Source organism: Haplochromis burtoni, unplaced genomic scaffold (assembly GCF_018398535.1).
Source record: "Haplochromis burtoni strain Fernald_Lab_line unplaced genomic scaffold, NCSU_Asbu1 Contig_133, whole genome shotgun sequence".
Lineage (NCBI taxonomy): Eukaryota > Metazoa > Chordata > Actinopteri > Cichliformes > Cichlidae > Haplochromis > Haplochromis burtoni.
In genome coordinates, this window is record NW_024582494.1 from 876,113 (window position 1) to 893,770 (window position 17,658).

At 45.7% G+C, this 17,658-nt stretch overlaps 1 protein-coding gene across 2 annotated transcripts in view; it reads right to left on the reverse strand.

Moving 5' to 3' along the window:
• The window catches only part of arhgef18b (rho/rac guanine nucleotide exchange factor (GEF) 18b), a 38,652-nt gene extending 23,644 nt beyond the window's left edge, over positions 1 to 15,008 (reverse strand). The window contains exons 1-10 of one of the 2 annotated variants that reach the window (XM_042224270.1): positions 13,769 to 15,008; positions 9,799 to 9,947; positions 8,910 to 9,517; positions 8,350 to 8,503; positions 7,691 to 7,817; positions 7,532 to 7,586; positions 6,993 to 7,037; positions 6,604 to 6,678; positions 5,975 to 6,083; positions 5,568 to 5,751 (exon numbers count right to left, since the gene is read on the reverse strand). In XM_042224270.1, coding sequence (XP_042080204.1) covers positions 5,568 to 5,751; positions 5,975 to 6,083; positions 6,604 to 6,678; positions 6,993 to 7,037; positions 7,532 to 7,586; positions 7,691 to 7,817; positions 8,350 to 8,503; positions 8,910 to 9,517; positions 9,799 to 9,947; positions 13,769 to 13,979 — 1,717 coding nt within the window. In that variant the 5' untranslated portion in view covers positions 13,980 to 15,008. The remainder of the gene's footprint in view (positions 1 to 5,567; positions 5,752 to 5,974; positions 6,084 to 6,603; positions 6,679 to 6,992; positions 7,038 to 7,531; positions 7,587 to 7,690; positions 7,818 to 8,349; positions 8,504 to 8,909; positions 9,518 to 9,798; positions 9,948 to 13,768) is intronic. The other variant, XM_042224271.1, reaches the window with a different exon arrangement.
• Between the last annotated feature and the right edge of the window lie 2,650 nt (positions 15,009 to 17,658).

The window sequence follows — 17,658 nt, forward strand, 5'->3', positions numbered from 1 at the left end:
TTTAAACCATAGAGGCTAGCACTGCAATTGCTGTCAAGGGCCACAAGAGCTCATTTTAGGTCACATCCACTATTCACTTACAGCCTAATGACAACTTAAACAAAAAACACTGACTATAGACGCTTGCTGTGAGTGGATCCAGTGGCTCTGTTATGACCAGAATCCCATACATGGCATTCAAAGTCACTAAGGCAGTCTGTTTGGTTCCCATGACTTAGAGAACCAGAGCCCTTTGTATGTGAACGTCGTTCGATTTATGTGAATGAAAAGCATTTTCAAGCATGTCCTCTCGGTCAGATAACTTCCACCCATGTATGAATTCTCTTAAAAGCTTGTTCAAGGCCTGCACGGGGTAGGAGTCTCTCCTGGTTGACCCAGGGTGAGACGGGGTACTCCGAGGACAAATCCCCGGTCCACTGCAGAGCTGACACAAACAGCTATTAAACCATGGATATGGATATCCACAGTAACTAAATGCATGCCCATCAACTAGATAGGAAACCGAGAGAAAAGAGTGAGAGCATGTAAGCTACAATAGAAGTTAAACATATCACCCTTCCACAGAATAACTTGGACAGTGCAGTGTCACAATTTGAGAGGAAATTAACTTGACGGTAAAGTTCAATAAGTAGGCTGCTTATCGTTTTGAACCATGTGAAAACCATGTGTGACCCTAATCATTCTTTTCAGTTCAAAGAAAAACCGTATTACCGCAAATAGCTGATTGACTAAAGGTAAAGAGGAAAACAGGTCACTTTAAAAAAACATTCAAGCACAAAGCTTCCTGTGCAATCATGCATGCAAAAAAAGAAAAAGAAAGAAGTTACTCTTAATCCCCAAAAACACTAGCGACAAAAACATTTGGGACAAAGTCCAAAGAGGCCAGACAACCCAATGACATCATCTAATGAAACGGGAGGGAAGCGGCGCGGTTTACAAAGTGAAGTGAAACATCTCCACCAAAAGAAGACCACCAATAATCTAATGCACAACATAAATTAGCACAACAACCATGCCTTCATTGTCGTACACTTGACCTTGCTTGGGTTTGAACTATTAGATTAATCTGGTTCTCACTCCTGGAAATAATGGTCCAAACCATTCTACTTTTTCTTGGTAATGGTGCTTTTTCCCCCCCATTTCCTGATTAATTAGGCCAAAGGTTACCAGTATAAAAGTAGACAACAATGGTCCACAGGAGGAGAATACTAGTGTGAGAGCCAAACCTTCAATCGTGTAAAATGCAAACATTCAGAGAGCCGGGCATGCTTGAAGGAAAGGCAGTGATGCATAAAGAAGTGTTGTGCTAACAGGCAGACATGGGCGAGACCCAGAGTCAGTGGAGTGGGCTGTTATGCACTGGTAGACCCTGCCAAGCACAATTAGCACCATGTGACCCAGTCAGAACAGAAAGGCTGAAGAGTGAGGTGACAGGCTGAATGGTCACCCCTCAGCCTGGGGCATTCCTATCGCCTGATGCCAGCAAAGCTCTGGCAGAGGGGCATCACCTGCCCGGCTGAGGAATGGGAAGCATCTCATTTAATACACTGAAGAATATACATTTAAGGAATAAAAGCTGCCTGGGTCTCAGTCAGCTAAGAGGAGGGAGCAAAGACAAATAAAGGAGGCTGATGGAAACGAGGTGGAGACAGCCTCGGTCAACACTGCTCTAGCATTACTGCTGTAAACGTGAATACACGTTACATGAGAGGAAACGCCAGTAAATTAGACTTCAGGCACACCAAGTTTTCTTGGAAGCTAACGCTAGCAATCACCTGTTGAGCTTCGTGCAAAGTCTACAACCGGCAGCAGAGCAAAGTCACCGAAAAACCCACGTAAAGTTCAACAAACAGACGAGTTTCGTGGCGTTGTGGGTTTGTTTACGCCACAAAGACACAAGCTTTCAGCTAACCTTGTGTTTCGAGAAGGAGAGGTTGTTCGCGAGCTAGCACGCTAAGCGCTGCGAGGCTAATAAGTAGCCAGCACTACGCTGAGAATAGCTGGGAGCTAATTTGGGCCAGCTAAGTATAAATTAAACTCTCGGGGAAGTAAATGTGTCTTGCCCTTATTATCACACCGAGTCAACACTGGAGGGAAAAGAAAAAAGCTCCTAGTTGGCTTTGATTAGCTCTTAGCTGGCTTAGCTAACGACAGGGATGACTGAAAAGTCCACAGAGGGAAACAACGGGAGTTATCCACCTGATCCCGCTTGAGACCATCGCTACAGTAGCCGCTTCTTACCGCCCAAGAAGACTCGGATTTGCCTGAATCAGCTGCATCCGGAGGGAAATGTAGTCTGTCCGTGAGTTAAATAAAACACACCGGCCAGTGAGATCAGCAACAAGTATCCCACATACTCGGTTTTGTCCAGTTTGTGTCTCCACTGGGAACAATCTCTGGCATACAAACGACGCATTCCACAGGCTGAATCCCCACAGGGCTGAGTTCAAATTAAAGGGACACTCACTTGTTTTCTCACGCCTGTGTCCGCGGAACAACAACACATGAGCATCTAGGGTTTGTGACTTCATTCAGCAGCAGCAGCAGCGATGATGATTGATGGATGGAGAAATGTAACAGATGCATTATTATAATTATTATTATTGTTTTATCCAGATTGTTTAACACAATCTCGGAGAGTGAAAGAGCCTCAGCATCGGAGGAAAAGTGTACTGGTACTGATTTTCAGGAACAAGGGTGATGTACAGAGCTGAGGCAGCTATAGAGGGATACAGCTGATGAGTCATACCGTGAAGATATGGGAAAGAGTTGTTGAGAGGTGACGATAAGTGAACAGCAGTGTCCTCATGCCGAGAAAGGGCACTACAGACATGTTTGCTTTGAGAGTGCTGATGGAGAAGTGTAGAGAAAGTCAAAAAGAACTGCACTGTGGTTTCTGTGGATCTATGAAAGCAAGAGAGGAACTGTGGTACTGCGTGAAGAAGGATGTGAGGGCGGTGCAGGGTGTACAGCAGGTTTAAGGGCAGGTTCAAGGTGAGGATAGGATTACACCAGCAATCTGCTAAGACCCTTCCTTCTTCTTTGACACAGTGATGGAGGCTCTGTGGACTATGATATTTACAGGCAACAATGTGATCTGTAGTGAGACCGGGGAGCAGGTGGATGAGAGCCTGCTTCATCCGCGAGTATTAGGGATGATTTGCAGCAGAAGGATAGCAGCAAAATGAAAGAGAAGGTTTACAAGATGACAGTGTATGGTTGAAGATGCTCAGACTTTCACTGGGAGTGACCAGGATGTACAAGGTTAGATGTGGATATGCTGGGCAAAGGATGTTGAAGGGAGGAAGAAAAGGAAGGAGGACAAAAGAGGGGATTCGTGGATGTAGTGGTATGTAGAGGGTCGTTGTGATGATGCTAGGGACAGGGTGAGATGGAGGCAGATGATCCACCCTTAAGGGGAGCAGCTGAAAGACGAAGATGTCAAAAAAGAGGCAGTCCAAAGAGGAAGACACTGAATGTGTGGCACGCCGAGCCTCGCTGAAGGATACCAGAGCAGCTCTGTTTAATAAGCAAACATAAGAAACAACCATATATTACATCCTGACCGCCAGACCGCACGGTGTATAAATATCCTGGATGTATTATGGCCTTTGTCTGCCACAGAATAGAGGGAGAAAGGAAATATTGGGTTATAGTCATGAAATAATGAAGCAATAGCACAGAATGACTAAATGCCCCCAGTGCTGCCATCCACATGTGCCAGTGAAAGCAAAGAGAAATGGTGATGACATTGAGAACACTTCTGTTTCCTTGTTACTGGAAACTTTATTTGTTGATGTGAAATTCTCAACAGCCAGACCACATGGCTTATGAGAAGACGGCCTCTGGTTTACAATAATGTCAGCACATGTGACAAAAGTCCACACTGCCAGCATCAGTCACGGTGATGGAAAGGAAATACCCAGTAGGAGTTTAAAACTGTCACTTTAACAAACCTGTATAAACATAGATGTAACATCAATACTGAGAGTGTGTCTAGAACCATCCATTTTAACTGCATCGCTTTAGGTTTGTGGACATTTCTTTATGCTCTTAAGGTCCGCCCACAGCATTCCTGTCACTGCCCCTCCTAGAGTCCTGAACGAGATTTCTTCCTGTTTAAATGGAGTTCTTCCTTCCCACTGTTGCCAAGTGCTTGCTCAAAGAGGTCATCTGTATTATTGTAGGGTCTTCGCCTTCCAGTATAAAGAGCCCTGCGGCTGTTGTTGTGATTTGGTGCTGTATAAGTTAAACTAATTAAATGTAAGTGACCTGACTTGAAGGTGCCATCGAAACACGTCGATTCTTTTCTTTTTCAGTCATTCTGCTGTAACATTTGCTGCTGTGCTTGGGATCATTGTCCTATTGTGTGACCCAGGTTTGGTCAGACAGACAATCTCACATTTGCCTCTAGAATACTTTTGTATACTAAGAAGTGCACAGTGGACTCAGTGAGTGCAAGGTGTCCAGTCCCGGGGCTGCAAAACAAGCTGAAAGCATTGCCCCGCCCACCACTGTGCCCAACAGTTGATGTGAGGTTGTTGTGCTGGTATGCTGCGTTTGATTTTCTCCAAACGTGGCGCTGTGGTTTGGTCAGATGCAGTTTTGAAACCTGTGCTGCCATCGTCTTTATCAAGAGAAGAGACTTTTTATCATTTTACTGACATGAAGCCAAACATTTGACACGCAAACTAGTTTTACTTGAGTAAAGTTGTCAGACACGTTATGGTCAGATGTGAATAATACAGACTAAAGGTTCTTAACTCTCGTCTACGTCCACTAACACGACTGCCATTATTAAAGAGTTTCACTGGGAAACTTCTTCCATGCACGGTACAAGTAGTTCATCAGAAGCTGTTGCAGTTATTTATAATCTTCCAAATGTGCAAAGACACATTCGATAACATTATTCTGACTATAGCCTGTACGCTGCCCTTGATTGGCTTAAGAGTAACAGACCAATGGATTCATGAAGCTTTGGTTACCTTGAGACAAAGCGAGGCTCAGCTTTTTCACTTCGAGCTCATTCAACACGTACAAGACAGCAGAAATCTGAAATATGTTGCAAACTAGAAAAACAAATTTAAGGCGAGCTGCAGCTTCACCGAAACATCTGCAAGAATTTGTCCAAACAAGTTCACTGAGGTGTGTGACCTGATGAGGTAAAGTAATGATGAGGCGGGAAAGGGGCAGGCTGTGTCATCTTAACATCTAACAAGGGAAGGGAACGCCTTATTTTCAGCAAAATGTCTTCAACAGCCCCAAAGAGGAGCCGCAGTCCCTGTGACGGGTGGTGAAAGCTGCTGTCTGATTCACATGTATGTGCTTTGACGTCAGTGTAAGGAGGCTGAACGGGTGTTTAGTGAGCACAAGCTCTTCGTGTTGTATGTGCATGTGTGTGTGGTTTGTTTACCTGTGTGCATGAGTGTGCCACTAAGTGGGCGAGTGAGTGTGCATGCAGTATAAATAGATGCGAGCTTGTGCATGAGCGCGGCACCTGTGCACATATGTGTCCGACTGAGAAGAAGCGTGGGTGCGTGTACACCTGTGGCTGTGGTGTTACTCACTCGTGCACTGCAGGCCATGCTTTTTCTGCAGCGCCTTGCTGCACAACGAGCACGTGGCACAACTGGAGAAGGAACCTGGCACCAAATGATGCCCATTGCTGTGAATGCCACACATTTTCTCTTTGGGCTCCCTGTCCTTGTCCTTCACCTTGTCTTTCTGAGGCTCTTTTTCGCGGTTCTTACCCTGCAGAGGAACAAGGAAAGAGGCAGATTGGTTTTTTCATGCACATGTTGTGTTCTTCAGACATAATAAACATGATATCTCATGGCTGAGGCAGGACATACAATTCGGATAGAGATTGCAGTCTGCTTTAAAATGCAATCATTAGGCCAAACGTGCCACGCACTTCAGTGCAAAAGGTACATTTATATTTCGCCATGAAGTCGTAGGGGCTTCACAGGATTACCTTGTCTTTATTGAAGGAGCCGGTCATCCTGTTCCTGAGAGAGCTCAGAGTCCTTTTTACTTTTGTGCCTCTTTCCACCTTCTCTATACGATCCTCCTCTTCTTCATTCCTGGTAGATGAGCAAGAGAGTAAAGTATAAACTACAGGCTAGTGTAAAGACACCACAGCATCTCTGTGGCGTCTTTTTCTTCTGCTTTCAGCCTTTAAAGGGTGAGATGGAAGCAGATGATCCACTGCTATCCCTGGCTTTAAAAGCATTATGCTCTTTGTTGAGTTTCAATTGACTTTTTTGTGCAGCATCAGGTCATCTCAGGGAGCTTTACATAGTAAGGGAATAAAAACCCATAAAACTTCCCCTGAAGCACACATCAGAAATTCATCCTGGCAAACAGGGGACATTGTTGATTAGTAACAGTTTTCTGATGGTTTCTATAAAAACAAACCACATTATTGCAGAACCAAGAGCAGCCTGCACTGTATCAGCACTTTGTCTTTCACTGCTTTCAGTTTTGTATCCCGTCACCGACGGCTAATAAAACTCCTCTCAGGACTCGCTGAGATCACAAACATCCCAAATGTGAGACGATCAGCTTCAGTCACAGGGGAACAACGGTGAGGGCCGTACTTACTCGTTAGAGAGGAACTCGTACCAAGTGACACTTCCTGAATCTTTGGCGTCTGATCTGCTGCTTCTCTGCTTCTCTCTGTCAATGACAACAATGACAATGAAAGACTGGATTCAAAAATCTCCAAATGTGAGAAACGTGTTTGTCATGGCTCGAGTCTTTAAACTGTACAAAAACAAAGAGTGTGGTTTAGACTCGGTGAGTGTTTTCCCAGTGATAACAGCAGTGTCACTGCACAATGTCAACATGCAAAACATGGCAACAACATGCTTGCACTTACAGTGCAGTGTGTGCACACGCACGCTCTACAGTCTGGCTCTGCTGGTGCTTTATAGACTGGGACGCCGCTACAGCAGTGAAAGCACGCAGACCTCCCTCTCCTGTTTACTTACCCGTGGTACTTCTTTAGCTCCTGCAGAACTTTCTGTACCATCACCCTGAGACAAACAAGACACTGAGACTAAGTGGAGGAGAACAATTCTAGGAGCTGGGTGCTGATTTTGAGAAGAATCCTCCCCCGTGTGCTGTGTCCGCACACCGCCCGGGTACATATAAAATAACCCTCCCCCTCACACACACAGACACAAAGGGGCCATCTAAGGAGCTGGGAGAGGGAACTGTGGGAGGAGAAGGTTGCTGACATATGACATGGAGCAGAAATGTCAGCAGAGAGTGGGGAAAGCCCCTCTGCTATGTGGGAGTGAGAGAGCTGCAGCTCACCATTTAAAGCTACAGAGCAGGATTTGCACTGCTGCACTAAAGGAGTCAAAAACTGCAATAATACAATCCAACATAGTTTAGAAGACGTGTTTCCTAATGTAATCAAACTACTTCCTTCTTTCAAACATCTTTAAACTTGCACTCGACAGAAACGGCTTCTCGAACACGGTGAGAACGAGCAGCTATGTTGATGTAAATGACGTGTACTCACATATGCGTCTGTCCTTCAGTAGAATGCAGGTTTTCTTCCGGGTCAAATTCCTCAGCTACAGGTGAAAAAGATAAACTGGTCAGTTATGAGGAAAGATGCCTTCAGGTGATAAAACCTGAACTTAGATTTGTTCTACAGGCGTTAAAGCCGCCGGCCCACCTCCTGCTGCCCTGGCAGCCCGTTTGGACGTCTGTACAACACGAGAAATGTGTGCAGCACGGGAGCAATCGTCTGTAGCAAGGATCTCTGAGCGGGAGTATAGCTGCCTGCCGGGCTCGCCGTGGTCCTGACAGAAGAAGAATAAACGCACGTGTATCCACTCCTCAGCAAGCAGCGCACACACACACTTACTGTATACGATAGATTTCTTATGCAGACGGCAATTTACATTCAGTTATTTTGGTCAATGTGGTCAGAAAGTTCTTTGTGGTTCAGTTAATTTGTTGTTTAGTATCAAATATCCAAGCTGTGGTCACCTACAGCTTTCCTATCGTCCATATGTCCCAGACCAAAAGTCCTCTGGGACTTCCAGTCTTTTCCAAAAACTATTAGAAGCTCACTGGTTGATGTGTTCATTCATTGCAGTGTCACAGAAATGCACCTGCTTGTTCTGAAAGATGAACAGCATCCTGCAGTTTGAGGAAATCACTGAGCTCGAGTTCAGCGCAGAGCTGCACGTCTGTGACGTCTTCAGAGGGAACTAAATGACATTGTTGCTTTTGGTTTGTTGTGAGATAACTTTAACAAAGAAGTTTAGTTCCTCGATGCCACTTTTGAGTTATTACCACCACAGTGACCCTGATTTTTGGGCAGCTTACCCTCAGGCTGAAGCCATCAGGACTGCCGGAGTCCTCCTCAGGACACGGCGAGCAGCTGTAGGTGGACTGGAAAAGACTATTCTGTCGCTCCTCGTCATCATCATCATCATCTCTCTCTCCGTCACTGTCTATGGCCTTGGTGTCGAGACTGAGTCTGGCAGCACGGCAAGCAAACACAAAGCAAATAGATTTACATATACAAGCATGTGCATATACACACACACACACACGTGGGAGACAGAGGGAGTCTATGACTTGTGTGTATTTTCTGTTTTGTCAGTATTTTTGTGCACGTTTCATTTTCACAGCTCAAAGAAGCTTCACCGTCATTATTTAAAAAGCTGTGAAAGACCAACCACAGGAAACGTTCAGCTCACTTAAATAACACAGGCAGAAAAGTGTTTTTGCTTTTGAGCGTGACAACTGTGCTGAGTAATACTGAAGCAAGATGTTTCTCTATGTAGAAACTTTATTATATGACTTATGAGTCAAGTAGATTTGGACTGTAACAGGAGACGCTTCCTCTGAAATGTTTCTGCGTGTCCGGCTCTGCGTCTTACCTCCTCCCCAGGTTGATGGGGGACAGAGGGACACCCCAGCTGTGCCTCCGAGATGTAGACATGGATCTGATTAGAATAGGAAAGCTGTCCAGGTCTGGCTCTCCATCAAAATCTATTGAGCACTGGTCCTTTGCTCCCTCCATCGCCGCTGTCGATGCCGTTTCCATTGATCCTGACAATCCGATCAAATTACTTGGCGAGCTCCGCCCTACTGCAGAGCCTCCACAGAGAGAGTCCTCGCAATCAGTGAACCCACCTGGTAACAACTTAGGACTGAGCTGAGTGACCACAAGGTTGTGAGGAAGTTCCTCTGGAGGCTGTTCGCAGGACGGGAACGGTGCATTTAAGTGTGGGGAGTGCGTGTTCAGAAAAGAGCGTGCAGGTCGGTTTAGGGCTGGACTGTTTGTGTTTAGAGGCTCCTGGAGGTCGACGCTCTCCGCGGCTGCGGTCACTGTGGATGCAGTTGTCTGCGAGGTCGGCGTACCTCCCCGCAGATCTTTTAAGTACTCAGAGTCCCTGAGAGAGGGGCTGATGCTCTGCAAGTCCTCCACACTGCTGCTCTCCTCGATGCAGGGGCAGTCATAGTCGCTCACCACCGAACACGCATCCTGGACAGAGCGCAAAGGCACCCGAAGACAAGACAAACACAGCAGACGTGAATAGAAGTCCTGACACACTTTGGGAGCCTGGTGTGTAAAATGTTAGCGTTCAGATATTCTTTGAACGAGTTCAAGCTGAAGCTGACCGGCACCTGCTGCTAAAGGTCAAGTCAGACAAAAGGGAAGAATTCATTTGTCCATAACGGACCTCGGATCACTATTATTTTGGTAAATTTCATTGCATTTGTTGAGAACCTAAAATAATAGTAACGCTCAGTGTTCAGCTTCACCTGGTCATCAGTGGTCCACCCAAAGGAGACGTCCTCAGTGACAGAAGCAGGAGATAATGAGGAGGAAGATCCTTTTGCACTGGTAGGCTGGACACTGAGAGGAGCACTGGGAGGCTCACAGGGCTGACTGCAGGGCTTGCTCTCTGATGCTAAAAAGAAATCATTTGGCATTTATTAGTCTCGATAAACACAAATATACAACCGACACGAGGAGAAGAGGCAGACGTCATCAGCTGTCTAACACCTGTGGAATGCATTTGAACAGTTGCAGTGAATAATGGAAGAAGGCCCGCCGGCAGCCCTGCTCCAGCCCCTCGCTGAAAGCTCCTTTGCATTTCCATTGCATAAACAGATTCCTCGATTCACATGATGCCACAAACCGCCGTCACCACTGGCAACTGCTCAGCGAGCCAACATTAGTCTCCATGTCATTTCTGGGAGGCTGGCGATTATTCCCTTGCTGAGCTTTCAGCAGCCCCAGAAGCAGCTTGCCTGCAATAAATCATATAATATACCAGTGCGCTCATGTGACGTGAGGGGAACAGACACAGAAGACGCAAACGTGGAATTTCTGGATCTTATTCTGGAGCTAAAAGTGTCATTTTATTACTGAGACACGATAAGAGCAAACAGGTCAGAGTTTCACGGCGTCACGTCCACTGGTGGGGCTCCAGCCACACCGTTTATTCTGTTTTCCTCATTCAATGTAAAAATGGGCTTTTCCCAATGATATATGTGTAATATGTGTGTAAACTCAGGAGGGGAAAAAGAGGATATGATGCATGTAGTTAAAAAGAAGGTGCAGATATAAACACTGGAATTTCCCCTCAATAATGCAGCGATAAGTAAATATTTCAAAGACATGGCAACAAACAGCTCGGTGCTACAGCTGTGCTTCGGCAGCCCGTCCAGCCATGAGGAGTATTACTGCATGTAGCCTCCAGAGTTTGAGCTCGAGTTGAGCAGAGAGCGCTCCGGAGGATTTTACCAGAGCCTCTAAAACCAAAAAAGTTAAGACAGATTTTATTGACATGTTTTTTATGTTTGATTTCAGCTCAGTGTGGGAGTAACTCCTGCTGTTTTGCTGCTCAGCCCACTCTCGGTGGGCCTCTCTTATCACAAAACGGGCACATCAGAGCCAATCAGTATGTTTTTCAGTGCTAATACAGGCTGAGATGCAGCTGATGTGTCTGTTTGTACTTCGTTCAGATGGTCGTACAAGTCCAGTCACTTCTGGTGTAGAAATAAAACACCCCAACATCATATATGCAAGAGCAGAAAACCATCATGAACAGCAGTTGTTGCTTTTCGGTCTAAGAGATACATTTCTTGAATACTTGCCAGATCCTGTAGAAGATGTCCGGCTTTTTAGCTGCTGATTGCACCAGCGAGTCTCTTAACACAAATATTAATATTTAAAAAAAAGATCAACTTAAATGACGGAAGCTTAAAACCTGAAAGACAAACATTACATAACTCGATCACGCAGACGGTCATCAAATAATCGGCTAAAGGTTGGTAGTTTGATCCCTGCTGCTCCAGTCTGCACGCCACATATCCAGGATACTAGCCCCAAACGGATCCATTGGTTGTGTGACTGTTAGATAAAAACACTAAAGCATAGAAAACTGTGCCTGTATGAATGAATGGGTGTGAATGGATGAATGAGGCCTGTTAGTGCGGAACCAGTCCATTTACCAGTTACCATGACACCTGGGGGGTGTGTGTGTGTGTGTGTGTGTGTGTGTGTGTGTGTGTGTGTGTGTGTGAGTGAGTGTATAAATACATATATAGATATAAGACACAAAGCTTGCCTATTTTGTTATTGTTGACTTTTTATTACGTTTACCAACTATTATTTTACGCATGACTCTAACTGCATGCGTGATTTTGGTCTTTGATTGCTTATAAGAACGGTGCCTATAAATAAAATTATTATTTTATTTTTTCTATTCCTACTTGAGTTATATCCTGGTTACTGTGCGCTGGTGAAGGGTTGTTTGCAATGAAAAGTTTTATTCATTTCTATTTATCATCATACGTGTCTCCTCTTTAGTGTTGTGTTGATTTGATGCGTCTTCCAAAAGACATCTTGAGCTCAGTTAGACTCAGAAAAAAAACGAACCTTCTAAATCACCATTAACCATCAGAGCACACAGACACCACACACACACACACACACCACACACACACACACACACAACACACACACACACACACACACACATCACACACACACACTCACACTCTAACTTGATGTGTGTTTTTCCCTCTCTCAGAATCACTTTTGAGACCTCGGCAGTGGCTGAACGCTATGATGAAACGCAGACATCGTGTCCTGCTGTAAACCAGCAGCATCCACTCCCGGCTTCAGCGGCGCAGCCAGGGATGCTGTCATATAAACACACAGACAGACGCGCTGTAGATCCAGTTTTCTATATTACTAAATCACAGGCCGAGGCTGCAGCGGTGGCAGTGTCCTCACTGGAAGGAGAATTTGTTTGCGTCCCGATCCTGCTCGTGTTGAGTAAACTTAAGACAGCCAGTACAGGCGCTGCTGCGGTTGCTTAATGCTGCCTTGCAGCGCCACTGTGGCCTTTTATGGTCGGCCTCTCATATCGCCCCCGACGTGACACAGAGACGAAACGCCCGTGTGCGTCCTCAGGTGAGCGCGTTTGTCACTGTCAGCCGTTTTCTTCGCAGTCCGGCTCCACGTACTAAAACTAGTGGCTGTAATGAACAACACCGACAACATGAACGGCTTTACATCTGTGATTTACTCAGCATCGAGCCTCGCTTTACTTTCTAAACATCTCTAAAGAGGTGTTTATTATTCAGCTGCTGTAATGGTGAGTTAAGTCACATGAACTGCGCTGAGCTGCTGAATGATTGCAACCGCTAATTAAAAGGAAAAAGAAACCAGAAGCTGTGCATCAGCGCTGCAGCCGGTGTGACGAGGAGGAAACGATCGCACGTGTTTGCCACAAAGTCTGCCGTTCGTTTGTCTGCAAAGCTAATCACAAGAGGAACTCATGTGATTATGTCAGTTGATTTTGTGATCTTGATGCTTTCTTACACAGTGTGGCGATACATCATCACCCAGTGACACAAACCACAGGAAATAAAACTACAACTCATTTAATAAAACTTACAGCTCCTGTCTGTCTGAGACACAGAGCTCACATTAAGGTTGTGGTGACCATTTAGTATCTGTCACCGGTGCTTGAATCACACAAAGTGTGGGCTTGTGTGTCTCTGTGTTTGCGTGACGGGCTGGAGGTGAAGGCAGAAGCTGTGAGATCTGAGGTTGAAGCAAACATCAAAAAACAACCGTCAGGCTGCAGAGCCTCTTTGATCACAAATGCGCCCGACGGCTGTTTTCACAGAGCTGAGCGTCCCGGGTACTTTGGACGAAAGCAAAGTGGAAACGTTCCACGCTGCTCGTGTGTGCTAAGCATTACATTAAACCACGAAAGCGCAGAAAGCAGGAAACTAGCTGCCGACGAAGCTCCACCTGTTAGTCATGCTTTCTCTAAAAGGATAGAAGGCAACAAGACCAGTGCCACACCAAGTCCCACGCAAAGCTTCACAGCCTGAACTGTCCACGCACGGTGCAGCTCCACCGGTGGACACACAAATTCAGTAATAGATTTATGCTCAAATTTGAAAGGTGCATGGTGACACTGCACAGAGTGAGAAATGACTCACTGAACTTTGCACCAACGTCTCATCTGCTGCACTAACTGTCACCGACCACAAACCCCAACCAGGTCAAACTGGTAAACAACAACGGTGTGAAAATGGCCAAAGGAAGCCAGGAGAACATTAAAATAGCAGCAGCAGTAGCCAGCAGGTATAACGCACATCTCTGGGTCACATCCAGTCTGCAGCCCATGCTGGGTCACCTCCCCCCATCCACCCAACATACCCACGATGGCTGAAACATGAAGTCAGTGTAAAACCAGGTTACCTCTCTTGAAGGACCATCTCTTCATCCAGAGTCTGGAGAAGGATGGCCAGGAGTTGTTAAGAGGAGAGTCCGCCATAGGAGCAGCACAGTGGGTAGGCCAGCAGGAACTGGAGCTCGCTCGCACTCGAGCTCTGGCACCCAGCAAGAGGAAGAGGGAGGTGAGAGAGGGAGGGAGCGAAGAAACGAGCGAGAGAGAGAGGGCGAGCGGCATCAAGAAGCATATCAGTGTGGTGTCTTTAAAAGGGGTGAGGGAGTGGGCTCTCAGACTTCCCGGGGGGGTAGAGCTCTTGTTTTTAGATTCATTCTAAGCTGATTGAATGGCAAAGTAAGGAGGAGGAGAGAGTTGCAGTGTTATTTCAATATGCACTCATGAAATGGATCCATAGCACTGTGCAAACGTCTCCAGTCACCTCTTATTTCTTTGCACTTGGATTCCAACGCGTGCAGGAGTTTGTTTTTCAAGTCATCTCGAGAAACACTCTTTCAAAGCTTTTTCTTTTTGTTGTGTGGATGCTTTTTCCCTCATTTTCAGTCCAGTCATCGTAGCATTTGCTGTTTTTCTTGGTCCACTTAACACTGACCTGTGAATCATTCGAGCATGCAGAAGATGCCCAACTCAAAGGATGAGCCCCTAACAGGAAAGCTAGCCAAGAACCAATTTAAGCACTTTGCACTTTCGGGCCTTGGGAGGAGAAATCCAGCAAAGACCCGACACAGGATGTGACGGAGAATAAAGGTCCGGTCATGCCAAATACTGACTTTCAGGCTTGTTCATTTGTACAAACCTCTTGCTTCAGACCAGTTAGCAGACGCAGCTGTTTTAGAGAAACAAAACAGAAAAGGAGAAGGAAGCATACGCAATGAAAGTACAGGGTAATGATCCATGCTGGGTTTTTCTTAGATTCAGATTCACAGGGAAACTGCACATTACAGAAAAGACCAAGTCTAACAACTAAAGCAGTAAGTTTGAGCTAAAAACAGGAGGTACTGTACCAACCGCTGTCTGCTGCAGCTGCTAGACATGGGGCTTGGCATTTCTTGCAACTATTTCCTTTGCACCAGCGTCGCTGCGGACGACTGTCAGTGCACATCATGTGGAAGACTCTCCCTACTTTCCCACAGATGACACGGCTTGAAGCGTATTACAACCGAAATGTGCTGCACATCATCTCACATTTGATCCACCTCCAGTCACAACCTGTCAAAGTTTATAAAAAAAAACTAAAAACACACAAAGTGCACTTACGCTGGATGGAAGGTCACAAGTGGCAGCGTGTAAATTCCTCCTGTTGGCCAAAAGAGTGAATTAAAGGCAGAAAACCCCATAAAAACAGATGTTTTAAATCCTTCAGATGGGACTGTTCTGCAGGAACGTCGGACTCAAACTGAGCGCATACAGCCAAAACAGTTGCCGTCTCTCAACCCGCTTCCTCTTTCTTTTCTTTCCCCTTTTTTCTGTGTGTCATTCTGCTCAGCTGAGGAGAACCGCACTCTGAATGGCCCACACGTACAGTTTGACACATCACTGCAGCAGCGTGATAGCGCAGCAGTGTGGAAGCGTAACCAGAACGAGTGACCTGTTGGCAGTAAACCTTTGTTACTCACAAAAACAACGTCTCACTCCATCGAAGAGCAATAGTTTCGTCACTGACCATCAGCACACACATATACGCTGAGATGTAGTTTGACGTCTCTGGTGCGTTTTTCTGCTACTACATCTTCTCATTGTGCAGCTTTGTGCTTCCATGCAAAGCATTTACATAAAACAAGTTGGGGAGGAACTAGATGTGCTTATAGTGGTTTCCCTCAGTGCATAACGACGAACGCTGCACTGCTGCTCTTTTACTTTCAGATCTTTTTCTGAATCAAAACTAAGGCTTGTGCAAACCGGCCGTGCAGTCTTTCTGTTTTTCCCCTGAAATCCAACCTACATGCAGAGAATGGAAAGAAAAGTATTTGCAATGTGCAGCTTTAAGATGTCTCTGTGCTTCAGAAAAACACACAAACCTATTGTAGTTATTTTTTTCATTAAGCTTAAATTGGCCAGATGGGGGTGCATCAGTTACTCTTCTGCTTTCCTTTGCAGTGCATGGCTTCACCACAACAGGTCTCAGGCTGAAAAACACGACGACGAGAGCTAATAGGTAAGACTTAGCTCCTCCTCAACCACCATCAAGATACCACTTTGCAGAGCTGTTTAGGTACATGACGATTTTTATCAGCTGCCAGCCACGGCTCTGCGTCTGAACTAGGATGCTGAAGTGTGAGAATGCTTCAGTAATGTTGAGTCCAAATGTACAACTTAAATGTTTTTCCATTTTTATTTACTCCTGTCATTCAATCGTTGCATCTACTTTCCATTTTCTGAGAAAAATACATTTTAAAAATGAGGGACAGTAGAGTGCCTCTCTCCTGACCTGACTGATGAAGATCTGATGCAGAAATTTACATTTGGATTTGTCCCTTTGGTGTCTCTCAGACCATTTCCCGTCTTTAAGAATGGCTTCCTGACAGCCACGCTAACACCGAGACCATTTCTGACGAGACTTCAGTGAGCAGTAGATGGGTCGACTGAAGGGTCAGATCCATCTCTCAGGTCCTGTGTCATCCTTGCAGGACTTCAAGGGCATGACCTTCAGACTATCATGGATGCTATCTGCTGTGCATTTGGTTTTTTCGGCTTGTCTTCCACTTGTCCTGTTTACTCATTTTTTTAAGAATATACTGCACATCACACCAAGATAAGCCAGGTTTCTTTGCAAATAGTCTTGTTGGGGTCATTTGAGGCATCAGTGTTTGAGAAAATGCACAATTTTCTTAACCTTTAATATGATACAAAAGCAGCCAAAGCAGTCTCTAGTAACCGTTCTGCACACCGCATTAAAAAAAAGTAGTAGTCAGCAGATTATGATCTGTATGCAACATTACTGGTAGTGATGGTCCAGTGGACCCTAAAAAACCCCGAGGGCCCAAATGAGCATCAGGTTGTTCTTTTCGCTCAGAGTAATTCAGCTGATGACCAACTTTCCATGAAAAGAAGCCGACGAGGATGCTCAGCTCTGCCCCCCCCCCGGCCTCCAGGAGCGCCCACAAATGCATCCAACCAGCATCTTAAAGGATTTCTACAAATTTGAGCTCCAGGATCAGAAGCAGAAGAAATGTTAAAGCAACATGACAGCTGGGAGTGCTTTTTTGTAACAGGATGGTGAAAGGAGCCTCCTCAGAGAAAGGACTACAAATCTGTGGTGATGTCCTGCTAACCCAAGAAACTCCATCAGCTCATTTTTACATGCTGCCACAGGACATCCACCTGGTGTCACCTGAGCCTGCACTGCCAGCTAGTCCATAAACTCATGTTTTATATTTATCAGATAACTTAAACTAAACAAGGAGGAAGTGCTGAAGACAAATCCAGACGAAAACAACCACAGGGCGACTGTAGTCACGCAGCTTCCTCCCATCATGTGAAAATACTACCAGTATCTCTGGATCTGGGAAACACAGAAGTCCCAGCCAGTACTCCCAGTGCTCCCAACACTTCAACCACATGGACAACACACCAAGATAACAAACGGTCCCGAAAGGAAAACACGATCAGCAGTTTTCCTGTGTGAAATTGTCGTAACTCCTACTGCGCGACTGGCAGGTTTGGAGCCAAACGTAGGGAAGCGCTCGGAAATACAGCTTCACTGCTGAAACAAGGTAACTGTTGGAACGCAAGTACGCCAAATATACCAGGAATACGAGGAACTTGGAACTTACTACAGGACACTATGAAGACACAGCAGAGACGACAAGGGAACAGGTGAGGAACACAGCTGAGCAGAATCTAACTGAGGAGACAGAGGAAGTCCAACTGAACATGACATACATGGGACAAGGACCTAACA